The sequence below is a fragment of the Watersipora subatra genome, chromosome 7, assembly GCF_963576615.1.
Source record: "Watersipora subatra chromosome 7, tzWatSuba1.1, whole genome shotgun sequence".
NCBI lineage: Eukaryota > Metazoa > Bryozoa > Gymnolaemata > Cheilostomatida > Watersiporidae > Watersipora > Watersipora subatra.
In genome coordinates this window covers 28,771,530-28,785,437 of record NC_088714.1, presented here as the reverse complement: position 1 = coordinate 28,785,437, position 13,908 = coordinate 28,771,530, and the positions used below count along the sequence as shown (strand labels likewise).

Genomic DNA, 13,908 nt, shown 5'->3' with positions numbered 1-13,908 from the left:
CCGTGTAGTACTGTCCTGATTGTATTGTGGCTGATTTTTGTTAGTACAAATTAGGGTTTGGCACTAGCGGTGAAACTCACTGAAAATTAATGGGGTTATCTTCTCTCAAATCTTGTAATTAGAAAGTTTGAGTATTTTTATCTTGTTGGCTAGAATTTAGACTGCTGCCTCTATTTAGACTTACCTCTATGGCTTTGAATAAAGTGATTTCCTAAAGCGAAAACAACCGTTTCGGTAGCTGTTGGGCAAAAAAACAGTTCGAATTAACAGTGTTGAGTTCGAGTTATCTATAGCAATTAATCATTACGTGGGAACGGACCAAAGGAAATGTTCGAATTAACCATGTGTTCGAGCTATCCAATAACTTACCAAGTGCTGCCCCCTCTGTTGCGCTTACACTACCAACACCTAATGAAACTGCTTCAACACTCGGCGCTGCGGTCGCATCACCACCTGCTTCCATGCCGGCCACACCTAGACCTGTGGTTACCACACCTAGACCTGTGGTTACCACACCTAGACCTGCGGTTTCAACACCTTCCTCTGCTGTTTCCGCTATTTCAGGATCACCTGCCGCCGAACCTATTGCTTCAGCCTCTGCCACTGCTGAGGCGACTGTTTCAACACCCTCTAGCTCTCCATTGTTTATGCGAGTGAGTAACAGCAATATACTGTAAATTATGTTGTTGTTGTTGCTGTTGTTAATATTTATTGAGGTTAGCTAGAGAAAATAAATCCTGTCGACCTGTCTAAATTCGTTGGCTGTTCTTTGGCTGTCGATAATGTTGAATTGATTGCACAACTTAAATTTGTAATGTAAATTTTTACGTACATTAGACCTGCTAAGTATGGTGCTGTTTGAATTGTTGAATCTTAGTAGGTTAGCCTTGATTGAAAGCGCTTGTAATGGGCAACTCTTGGTAGTCACACTTTATCGTTCGAGCAGACACTATGCATTTTACACTGCAGTATTTTCTGTCTATGAGAAAAACTCCGCCTTAGGCAATTAATTAAGTAATTTGCCTTAAAAGTTAATATACACTATGGCTTTTCCCTATAGTAAGTAAGAACTCAGTTTTATTGTTTTATAGGAGCTCAATGTACCTCAATTTACTGGACGAGAGACCAGGAAAATGGTTGTACAGGCGATTGGGGAAGCTAATTGGTCCCATAGTCACAGCAGACCCAACTACGATAGTGTGGTACTAAAAGTCCTGAGGCAATTTCCAGATAAGAGTGACATCTTCAAAGACGCTAGCTATACCGAAGATAAGGATTGCTACGTGAGTTTTTTTTATAATCGTGAATAGGTCTACTTACTACCGGGCATGTAGCCTACTGTCCTGCAGATTCATTTAGCAATACTTGGCATTGGCGTGCAGCTTTCCACAATTTATTATACAGAAACTTACATCATATCCGTTATCCATCAAGGGTTATTTCGTGTATGTAGAAATTTTCTAAGCATTTGACCCTCTCAGGGAGGGAGAGAGATACCTAATGCTTGTTAAATACCTGTCGGAGTTGTCTACTCTGTCATTTATTTTCATGCATTCACTATGAATGTTAATATGGGCTATTGAGTGATATTTTCATATTTATTATGAGAAGTGTAATAAGTGATCCAGAAAATGTAAGCCCTTCCGTTGATATTTATGCAACTGAAACTGAAATGATTGAGCTTCTAATTGTTGTTTGGGGAGGCATAGCTTCATTTCAGCTTTATATTAGGAATGAAGGGTTAGCTTTATTTTTTTACTATCATAGTAAACGCTATGAGCCAGTGTAATCTAGCGTTGATTTGCATAACCACCATTGCAAGAGTCCAAAGCTGGGTAAACTTTAAATTTGTTTCAAGATGATTGGAAAATATTCTGTCTGATGGACTAGAACTGAGCAACTCTCTCTGGTTTTCATGCTAGCTAATCTATACACATATGATATTTTTATACTCCCTTTTTAGTTTTGTAATCATACTATTTTTTTGCGCATCTATAGTTTATCAGGATCTACATTCTTTGCTTGTAGAAGGTTTTCAAAAGACAGTTATCTTGCAGCGTAAGAAACAAAAGAAGCTACTATGCGAAAAAACAAAAACTCGATCAAGAACCTGCTGCTTCGGTCACCGGGTTCGTATTTTACTTGTTAATTCTCCTCTTTATTGTTGACGTCATAAAAATAATTTAAAATTTACCGTTTGAGATGAATAGTCAATCAGAATCGCAATTTATATTGACGTCTTAGGTTTTGATGATAAGCATTATAATATTGTATGTTTATGTATGTTATAAGCATTATAATATGTTTTTTATGTATGTTATGCTTTTGATCTTTGTTTGAAGTGAATCATTGTAATCTATTATCCGCACATCCCCCTCCCTTTGCAAGGACAAATAGACATCTCAATGTTTCATAAGATTTCTACTCATATAACTCATAAAAATGCGACAAACACTTTGTCTTCTGTAGCCATAATTTTCATCTTTTAATTTCTTACAGGGATATAGTGGTGAGGGCAGAGGCACTAGTGGTTTCTCCGAGCAAGGAAAAGAGGAATTTGCGGGTTCAAAATCTTGACACAATTCCACAGGTAAGGTAGCATAGTTTACTCAATAAGAGTATCAGGGGCTAGCGGTAGATAAAAATTTGTGATCCTCATTGTCTGCGTTGGAGTTACCCCCACTATAAAATAAGATCGAAGTAGCCGCTTATAGTGGGTGCAACTCCAACGCAGACAATGAGGATCACAAATTTGATCTAGGCTAGTGGTACTAATTTATAACCAACATCTTGTGTTGCTTTCAGTAGATCTCTTAGGTGTGTGCAGCTTGCTTTATTGTGTTTTTAAAATATATGAGGGAGTCTTGATTATGCAACAGCCTTTCGAGCGCCTTTTGTTTCATCCGCTAAATGTTTCAAGTAATTTTTGTTGTGGCATTACCATTCTTGTTATACATCATTGTTGCTAATGATCGGGCTCCACTTTGTCGCCGCCAAAATCGCTTCTAAATTAAAGATTTGCTTATATTTCTAATGGCAGCATTCACTGACAGTCGCGTTTCGAATAATATTATAATGAGGCATGGAGTGTCAGTGTCACGGCTTTTAGGGTTCCACTTCTTTGAAAAGGTGGACATTTTTCTAACAATCTATTATGTAACCAGTTATATACTCCCTGATGGCACGGCTAAACTTGATTATTGTTGAAATTTTATGGTAACTTTTCACCCTTTATAGCAAGTTGAATAAAATTTGTAGTTTTCGTTGATGATGCCCTAACTTTAACCACAGTAAACTATAAGAACTCTATAATCAGTCTTCATATTGCAGAGTGCGGTAAAGGAGATGCTTCGTCCATCATTGTCTATTAGGAAAGAGGCTTTTAAGAACATGAAAGATGGTTGGAGTGGCATGGTTGTTGAGTGGCCAATTTATGGACAGGAGGCTTTTGTAAGTATTACTCTCCAAAATAACATGAACTTTCAAAATTTTGCCCATTCTCCCAGTATCCTATTTTGAGCCCAGGTCTCACGTAGTGTTTTAGTGGATTGATATTAAAAAGCTACAAGCGAAGTCTTTGCAATACAACCTGCACCGAATACCAATTTGCATGAGCTGAAGATGGCTACCTACTTCCAAAGCACAATTTTAAATAAACTTGACTAGACTCGTCACTCTTTATAGTTTCTCAAAGAATAATGTCTTAGTCTTGGGATTAACTGAAACTTTAAATGTTATATATTATTGGAGACCGAGTTGAACTGAAATTCATTGCAAGGGGAAAATTCCAGTTAGTTTCTCTCTATGGAGGGAATTTATAATATGTGCACAGTAATTTATAGTTTAAACGATGGATGACTTGCCGGATTATGGTCAATTTCGGCAGTTGCCTGTCCTATCTGGCCACTGGATTAAACGATTGCCAAGTTTTTATTTAGCACTATTCTGGCGCAGCATTGAACGTAATCCTACCACTGAGCAGACTTACTGCCTATCTATTAGGAGTTTTCTTCTCCATAATCAGAGGATAACTTTATGGTCTTCTAAAAAATCTTCAGCACTCTACTCCCAAATATGTCTTTGGCATAGACTTTGAACTATGTTTTCACTGAAAATGTATGGCATACCTTCTCTAAGTCAGAATTCCTAGCCTGTTTTCTTAGTAATAAGCAATTTCTGAAAATTTATGAGCAAAAAGTTATGAAGTCTAGATTTGTTGGCTATTTTTTAAAAATAAATATGTTTGGGCCCAAAATCAAAGGAATAAATTTCAAGAAAGAGTAAGGTATTGTTTTACTATTATGTATTCCACTCCAACTTGCCCATGTGCATAAACCATTATTGTTAGTATGTGTTTTCTATAAAATTGTAGTTTGGGCTTGTAACATATTCCTGCTGGTAGGACAGTGTTTAATCTAAGGTGGAATAGGGAGAGGGTTAGCCGGAAAACACGACAGCCTTGCCGTGTTTTCCGGCAAAGAGATAATCCTGCACCTCTAGCATTATACAGGCAAATTATGGCAAATCACAGTCAGGGATGTGATTCATAAGCTAAAAAGTTTATTTTAAGCTATTTTGTATTAGCTCCGAACGCTGGCTTACTGTACGCTATTCATTGCCTTCACCATTTAAGTATACCTTAGGTGGTATTTTTATCTATCCACTTCAGTATATAAACACATTTATTTCATAATTTTATGATTGAAATGCTGCCTCGGGCTTTTGCTCAAAGTACTTTGTCAACGACTTCCGTCAGCAAGCTAAAATGAATTTTGGAAATCACATGCCTGCTAGTTATCCATCGTTTAAACTACACATATAAGACAACTCACATTTCTAGCTTCGATTTCATTCATCTGACCCTATGCGTTTAGGTTTTTACATTGTAATTATTACTATCTAAGTAGGCTTCAGCATAATTGAATTTCTAAAAAAATTTCGGCGTTGTGGTCAGGTCAGATATGTGTTTCTGACTGGACATCTATCTGACCACAGCTTTTAAAAATTCACCACCAAAGTTTTTTGATTATATAAATAATATTGTCAACTCGTATTAAGTTTGTTAAAGGTCTATATCGTTGAGGGCTTAGAATTACTTCATGTAAGAGCAGTAAAGTGGTTCATTGAGGGTCATAACTAGTTTTTATTTACGGGCAAGTCGACTGAATGTCGATATTTCTTGAATTCTATAGATTTGCTACAGGAAGAATATTGAAGATAAATGTTTGTACTTTATTTCTCGCTTGCTAAAATGTCTTCTTCTTTCAAATTAGCGTCGATATTTTGAAGTTGCTTATTTTTTTATTGCTTGTTAGCTTATACCTGAGCTTGAGCTCCTTCTGAATCGGGACTTGGATTTGGACGCGTTGGGAAAGCGAGCAGAGGATTTGTTCATGGCTGCATGTCCAAAAGAGACTAATCGTAAGTGTATTTATTATCTTCAAATTTACGTACTTTCTTTGCAGAACAATATGTTACTTTATGCGCTAGCAACGGCTCAATTATCAAAATAATATCAACCGCCAAAATGATATAAGTCGGAGTCGGGTGCCCATGATTTTAGTCAGTATTACTGGCTTTTTACCTCACGATAATAGTAATCTACGGAGTTTGTCTCACCCTATTTTCCATTCCAATGCTTTACATGTGCAGCAGCTTAAACAAGAACTAGTCTCTATTGTTGGAGGTCTTACCTGGTAGTGTGTAGTCAAAAAAAGTTTAAATATAACAAAAATACTTTGTTTGCAGCGAATGATTATGGATTTGAGAAACTGGTGATCGTGATTGGAAAGCGCCTTGGAGACAAAAAGATGCTGGCCGAAACACCCGAACACAAAGTGAGTGGATTTCTTAGTTCGGTAACTTATTAACGTCATACATTAGGCTGACTATTGGTTCGCAACTCCAACTTAGCGTGTTAGAGGTTATTAGGATGTTTATACAGGAATGTTGTTAACGTCATAAATTAGGCTGACTATTGGTTCGCAACTCCAACTCAGCGTGTTAGAGGTTATTAGGATGTTTCTATAGGAATGTTGTTAACGTCATACATTAGGCTGACTATTGGTTCGCGACTCCAACTTAGCGTGTTAGAGGTTATTAGGATGTTTATACAGGAATGTTGTTAACGTCATACATTAGCCCGTCTATTGGTTCGCAACTCCAACTTAGCGTGTTAGAGGTTATTAGGATGTTTCTATAGGAATGTTGTTAACGTCATACATTAGCCCGTCTATGGGTTCGCAACTCCAACTTAGCGTGTTAGAGGTTATTAGGATGTTTCTATAGGAATGTTGTTAACGTCATACATTAGCCCGTCTATTGGTTCGCAACTCCAACTTAGCGTGTTAGAGGTTATTAGGATGTTTCTATAGGAATGTTGTTAACGTCATACATTAGCCCGTCTATGGGTTCGCAACTCCAACTTAGCGTGTTAGAGGTTATTAGGATGTTTCTATAGGAATGTTGTTAACGTCATACATTAGCCCGGCTATTGGTTCGCAACTCCAACTTAGCGTGTTAGAGGTTATTAGGATGTTTCTATAGGAATGTTGTTAACGTCATACATTAGCCCGTCTATTGGTTCGCAACTCCAACTTAGCGTGTTAGAGGTTATTAGGATGTTTCTATAGGAATGTTGTTAACGTCATACATTAGCCCGTCTATGGGTTCGCAACTCCAACTCAGCGTGTTAGAGGTTATTAGGATGTTTCTATAGGAATGTTGTTAACGTCATACATTAGCCCGTCTATGGGTTCGCAACTCCAACTTAGCGTGTTAGAGGTTATTAGGATGTTTCTATAGGAATGTTGTTAACGTCATACATTAGCCCGGCTATTGGTTCGCAACTCCAACTCAGCGTGTTAGAGGTTATTAGGATGTTTCTATAGGAATGTTGTTAACGTCATACATTAGCCTGACTATTGGTTCGCAACTCCAACTTAGCGTGTTAGAGGTTATTAGGATGTTTCTATAGGAATGTTGTTAACGTCATACATTAGCCCGGCTATTGGTTCGCAACTCCAACTCAGCGTGTTAGAGGTTATTAGGATGTTTCTATAGGAATGTTGTTAACGTCATACATTAGCCCGTCTATTGGTTCGCAACTCCAACTTAGCGTGTTAGAGGTTATTAGGATGTTTCTATAGGAATGTTGTTAACGTCATACATTAGCCCGTCTATGGGTTCGCAACTCCAACTCAGCGTGTTAGAGGTTATTAGGATGTTTCTATAGGAATGTTGTTAACGTCATACATTAGCCCGTCTATGGGTTCGCAACTCCAACTTAGCGTGTTAGAGGTTATTAGGATGTTTCTATAGGAATGTTGTTGACGTCATACATTAGCCCGTCTATTGGTTCGCAACTCCAACTTAGCGTGTTAGAGGTTATTAGGATGTTTCTATAGGAATGTTGTTAACGTCATACATTAGCCCGTCTATGGGTTCGCAACTCCAACTCAGCGTGTTAGAGGTTATTAGGATGTTTCTATAGGAATGTTGTTGACGTCATACATTAGCCCGGCTATGGGTTCGCAACTCCAACTCAGCGTGTTAGAGGTTATTAGGATGTTTCTATAGGCATGTTGTTGACGTCATAAATTGGCTGGACTGGTTTCGGCTCCAATCTGACTTACTTTTTACTGTTTTAGGTAAGCCATTCTCTTCCCCACCTCAAATTTGGGAAACTCTGTGTGGATGGGGAAAAGTTAAGCGTTAGTGAGGACCCTCTCGTCCTGCTAAAACTTCTGGCAGTATTTTACATTGGGGACATCGAGTTTGGCGACGCCAAGAAGTTTGGCCAGCTGCTGAAGTTTACCTTCTTGGGCTCCAGCACCGTGAGAAAGGGAAGCAAGTATTTGTCTGTCGACAAATTTATGGAAAAAATGAAGCGGGTGAGTACCTAATGACTCAGCTATGCTAGTTTTATATCTGTCGAAAAACTAAGTAGGATTCGAATGAATTTCTATGGTAGCAATTTATCATATAATTCATGAGAAGAGAACTCCAAAATGTAACTTTTGGCGCAAAAAACGATTTCAACCAGTTGTAAAATCATTGAAACTAAAATTTCCGAGAACACTCATATCCTAAACTCATTGGTCGAGCTTTTTGCCGTCTTCCTAGTCTTATTTTTAACGTTTATTTTTCATGTTGGAATTATCATAAATCATAGAAACATTTTTTTTCTCTTTTGCAGGAAAGCCGAGCCGACGATGAGTAGGCGAAGAAAAGCAAGTGCCGGCAAAGCCTGGAACGCTATAAGTCTAAAACATAACAACAAAATTCATAGAACACAATTCACACGAAATAGTAACCTTTCCAATCCAGTATGCCAAAGTGACACCACTTTTAGAGCGAATTATTTACGTGATTTGGGGTTTGGGCTTACTCAATGGATTTTATGGAATCGTGCTCTCTTTTATATTATTGTAGATAGTTTTTTTTAATTATTATTCTAAATCGATCTTGATCAAACAGATGCTGTGTGTTTTTCGAGTTATTTAGTGCTTTTATTAAATGGTGTGTGTGTTTTTCGAGTTATTTAGTGCTTTTATTAAATGCTGTGTGTGTTTTTCGAGTTATTTAGTGCTTTTATTAAATGTTAATAATAAATTATATATACTCGCTGTTTAAAAATATCCTTGGCTGAAAAAAACGCAGAGCTGTTTGTAAAGTGATTAAACTTGTAAACACTTGCTGCGTTCAAATTTGACCCTAAAATATAATGCGCCAAGCGTGTAAAACCAGGTTGCAATGCTAAATGCACTCAGCGTGTGAAAATCGTCTTCGTATAGAAAACTCAGTCAATGTTTAAAAACTGCAATTTTTAAACGCTAAGTGCGTACATATTTTGGTTTTATGATTAATGCACAGTGTGAATAGAAATTGCCTTGAAAAATGACCATCAGCAGTGCGTTAATTTTTAGTTGCACATCGCATAAAACGATGAATAGAAGTGTGTTTTTATTGAATGAATAGCGCATGGACATTGCATAATTTTCGAGTGTGTAGTTTTTCAGGTGCATTGAAAAATGACCATCTGAGGTGATTGAATACTGCATAGATTTTTTTTACAGTGTACCGGCCATATGATTAGTGTAACTTGTTTTAAAGCCAGTTTTACAAAGCCCAAGCAAAAAAAGGCTTTTCAGATAGCATTTTGCCATACAGTCAAAATGAATCAATCATTAATTGAACTTTGAAAATTTTTTTTTATGGATGGTTTATTATAATATATTTTTTGATTTATGGAAAAATAAAGTTCAAGATAAAACACAACAATAGAGTAATCTAATTATTATGAAAACAGAACAGTACAAAGTTAGCAGTCATTATTGCTTATTGGAGTCTCTGCTGCTGGTTATTTTTTGCTAGCTCTGGTATGTTTGGTGTAGTGTGAGATCTTAAGTGCACATCTTAAGTCAGCAGCTACATCAAGATTGTTTCTACCTTTGTCTTTATGCTGACTAAAGTTGAGAAGCCAGCTTCACATGAATATGTAGATGAGAACTGTACAAACATTTTTAATGCTTCATAGCTGGTGTTTAGATACATTAGTCTGGCTGCAAGCCAGAGTTCTTCCACTGATTTAGCTCCAAATTCATCTTTCATAGTAAAATCATTGTACAACTTCAAAAATTATTCTATGTGCTCCGCAGGAACTTTCTCAACACACCGCTTGTATGGGTCTTTAGCTAAATTCTGAAAAATTTTTTTGTTGGCATCTAATTTAGGAAAGTATTTACAGAATTCATCTCTCAGAGCAACCAAATGGCCAGAGATAATGTACTCTCCGATAGTCAATCAAGAGCACTTTCGTCTTTATTTTCCAGCACTTTATTTAGGAAAAGAATTAAATTTTCCCTTGCCCACACAGCTATCCCACAGCTAAAGTTTTTCTTTTAATGCATTGATGTTGTCTGCTGCTGTCAGCAACTCTGAAGTCTTTGGTAGTAGACACGAGTTAGAGCAGAAATTACCACCCATATGGGTTAACCTGGTTGAGGAAACAATTTTTATATACATCCACTTGCATCCACTGATGATGTGTTGGATGGTCTCAGGTGCATCTTTGCACAGTCTGCATCTAGGATCGTCCCTAGTGTGATAGATTTTTGTTTGGAGTTGCCTTGTTGGGAGCACTTGCTCCTGGGCTGCCATGATTAGCGACTCTGTATTGGCCGTTAGGTTTCCTTTGTTCAGCCACATATATGTCTGGTGAAGATCGCCAACCTTAAATATTTGTCGGTGGTAAGCGCCATAAAGAGGTTTCGTGTGCCAGTCAATTTCCTCATCATCAGGGCGAAGGTCATTGTAAGAGCAGCCGATTGAAATTCAGCTAGCAGCTTATCTGAAGTGGCCATAGAGGCTGCATAGGCTTTGATGCTGTGCTCTTTCTCCTTCACTGTCGGCTGTACACTTTTGAGTCTCCTACCACCATCTTTCCTATCGAGATACAATCTAGTATTATCAAATTTTGGGTGGAGTGCTCCATTCATGGTCATCAGTTTACGAGTTGCTAAATCTGTTTCCTTGATGGCTTCCTCAGTCCACTTTATTATGCCTGATGGATATCTTATTACTGGCAGTGCGTAGGTATTTATTGCCATGACTTGGTTCTTGGCATTGAGCTGGCACCACAAGACCTGCTGAAGGCATTTCTTGTATTCAGTAATGGCTTTGTGACATACCTCGGCTTCATCGTGGATGTTGCTTTGCATAATCCCCAAGTACTTGTACCCTTTTTTTATATCTTTAATGGTACCATTTGGCATTCTTAGGCCATCTGTGAGCATAGAATGGTTTTTCTTAAAAATTAGCCTTCCTCATTCCTCAGTACCGAAGGTCATTCCGATGTCCTTGCTGTATACCTGAGTAAGGTGTGTTAGCGAGTCAATGTCTCTTTGTTTGTTAGCGTACAGCTTGATGTCATCTATGTAGAAGAGGTGGTTTATGTTGGTGCCACTCTTAAACTGGTACCCATAGCGAATCTTCTCCAGCATATTGCTTAGAGGGTTTAGGCATATGCAGGAGAGCAGCGGTGATAAGGAGTCACCTTGATAGATGCCTTGCTTAATTTTTACACTCGCTAGCTTTTTGCCATTAGCCTCCAGTTCCGTCTTCCATTTGGTCATTGACATCTTGGTGAATGCCACAAGAGCAGGGTAAACATTGTACATACTGAGGCACTCATGTATCCAACTATTGGGAACTGAGTCATAGGCCTTTTGTAGTCGATCCGAGCCATGGCAAGATTGGTATGCCTTCTCCTGCTGTCTTGACAGACCGTCTGGTCCACCAGTAACTGATGTTTGACTCCTCGGGTGTTGCACCCAATTCCTTTCTGAGCGCTGGTCATATAGTGACTCATGAGCTCTTCCGGTTTGTCTGCAACTATTCCTGAGAGCAGTTTCCATGTGGTGGGCAAGCACGTTATTGGTCGATAGTTCTTGGGAATCGGCCTCTGCTTTGGATCTTTTATCAGAAGTACAGTTCGTCCTTTGGTCAGCCATTTCGAATGGTTGCCTTGTTCTATTAGGCATTCCATCTTCTTAGCCATTCTAGTGTGAAGTGATGTCAATTTCTTCAACCAGAAGGCTTGAATCATGTCATGGCCAGATGCTGCCCAGTTCTTCATACGCTGCACTCTGCACTTGATGTCCACTTCGCTGATGGTGAGTCCTTGCTCAGCCACAGTGTGTTTGTGGCTCTCTTTAAGCCTCTTCAGCCAATTTGCAGTGGTGTTATTAGTAGTCTCTTTCTCCCAGATGTCCTTCCAGAAATTTGAGGTACTGGATCGGGGAGGATCTGACATTGGCCTCCGCAGTTCACCTTTGAACTGAGAATACACCTTAGATGGATTATTGATGAACAGTTTGTTCAATCTCTTGTTATCCCGCTCTTTGGTGTACCGCTTCAGTTGTGCCGAGAGTGCTATTAGCTGCTGTTTGGCAGATTCTAAAGCTTCTATTGTGGCTTCCCTTTTTGGACGCTCCAAACTGTGGTTAGATCTTTCACTGAGCCTACAATGTACTAACTTTCTTGCGCAAGTCTTTTATCTTATTTTGCAGCCTCAGCTGCTAAGATGGAATGGTTTGAAGCCTTGTTGGCAGTGGCTAAATACCCATCTCCTCCAAGACGACGGTTGCCGTACTGTAAATTAACGCATTAGTCTCACTGATCGATTCAGTTGAGATCGACTCCAGTGCCAAGTTAATGTCTTCTAACAGCTTCTTGGGTATAGTCTTGCTAACTCTCCGTAGTGGTACCCAGCTTCCATAATCATTAGCAGCTGGCATATTGTTGATGATATTTTCCACAAGCTCCTTCACCCTTAGGTCAAGGTCAAAGTGCACGTCTTCTTCAACTTGTGTGTCAACACAAAATCGTTTATGTGTGACGATGTGTGTTAATATGCACTCCTAGTTGGTCGAGGTTACTTGGGTGAACTGTTTCCTAATTTCATCTACCTCAAGTTCTGATATGAGGTGCTGCTTGATTATGTTACTTTTCTGAGCTACAAGTTGCATTGCTGTTAGTGGCAATTCAGGGCACATGCTTATCCACAGTTGACGCTTCTTTCCCATATAGCCCCATTTTGGAGGTTCACTCATAAAGTAGCACTGCATGAGGTCTGTGTTATCAGTCCGAGTCCATTTCATCCGTTTTGAACCAGTAGCCTATTTTTCACTGCCTTGTTCTGGTTCAGCTACAGGCAGCGCTGACCTTGTTTGACCGGGCGACGTCCGAGCCGGCATGGCTTTGGTTATTGCACTCATCATAGAGGTTGTAGATGTTTTACAAACAAGGGTTTTGTCTAAGGACCGCCAGAAGGGTGCAGTTGATGGGGTTTGAACCTAGGACCTAATGATCACTGTCCATATACCTTACAAACTGCGCTATCTGTCCTGTTTGTATCTATATATATTGTATATATATATATTGTATATATATATACATATACATATATACATATATATATATGTATATATATATATATATGTATATATATATATGTATATACATATATATATATATATATATATATATATATACATATATGTATCAACATATATACAAACAAACAAACATCAACTATATAATCGGCAATCGGTGTCTGTCTGTCTGTGTGTGTGAGTGTGTGTGTGTGAGTGAGCGTGCGTGCGTGAGTGTGTGATTGAGCATCTGTCTCATAGAGTAGCGTACTTTTCGGACTATTTGCCGCTACTAAGTATCTAGGGCTCATTAACGGGAATCCCTGGTTAGTGCGCATCTATACATAACCTATTCATCGTTTGCCGTTTTCACACAAAATTGCCGTAATAATTACAACTCTATGGCTTTATTTTAGTTTCATGACACGCGATGCTTTATTGTCCTCAACGTATTAGGGCTAATTTGTTTTCGGCAAAACGATATCAACAATAGACTCTCTCAATATTAGAATTTGGCCATTAAATTTTATTAACTCTATGAAACATGAGGCCCTTTTTGTGAACCTCTATTTCTGGCTTTTCTTGAGGTTCAATTGCTAAATCGCTGTTAAGGTCACTACTTTTCACGCGGACAATTGTATTACCTCGAGTAGGAAAAGCATCTAGATTCTTTCACCTTTGATAAGACAAAGACACACTACAATATTTTATGTTTACATAACATATCGTAGTACCAGTATCGTCGTATTCAGAGTTTTGATGGATAGCTGTTGGTGGAACAGTAACTTTTTTATACACACAATTCTATGCAAGAATTGTCATTATAAATTCAACATATTCACAAATTTTATTTTGTTTTCTCAGATCGTATTAATTGTATCAATACTGAATCAGCTCATATTGTAATTGTTGCAAAACAAACTCAATTTAGCTATTACTTGCTAATTATTTTACTGTCACATCTAAACTCTTT

At 38.3% G+C, this 13,908-nt stretch overlaps 1 protein-coding gene across 1 annotated transcript; it reads left to right on the top strand.

The window, feature by feature from the left end:
- The first annotated feature begins 314 nt into the window (after positions 1–314).
- Positions 315–8,637, top strand: LOC137399670 (uncharacterized). The gene is made up of 9 exons (XM_068085857.1): positions 315–653; positions 1,092–1,283; positions 2,029–2,129; positions 2,500–2,590; positions 3,331–3,450; positions 5,316–5,421; positions 5,749–5,837; positions 7,650–7,892; positions 8,198–8,637. Exons 1-9 carry the CDS (start codon positions 462–464, stop codon positions 8,219–8,221), a joined length of 1,158 nt encoding a protein of 385 aa, XP_067941958.1. The 5' UTR covers positions 315–461; the 3' UTR covers positions 8,222–8,637.
- The last annotated feature ends 5,271 nt before the right edge of the window (positions 8,638–13,908 follow it).

What these genes read in the sequence shown, in the direction of transcription:
- LOC137399670 (XM_068085857.1), top strand. Translation starts at nt 462, where the DNA reads ATGCCGGCCACACCTAGACCTGTGGTTACCACACCTAGACCTGTGGTT. An exon ending in GCTCTCCATTGTTTATGCGA is followed by an intron (nt 654 to 1,091) that starts GTGAGTAACAGC and finishes ATTGTTTTATAG; the next exon opens with GAGCTCAATGTACCTCAATT. An exon ending in TTTATGGACAGGAGGCTTTT is followed by an intron (nt 3,451 to 5,315) that starts GTAAGTATTACT and finishes ATTGCTTGTTAG; the next exon opens with CTTATACCTGAGCTTGAGCT.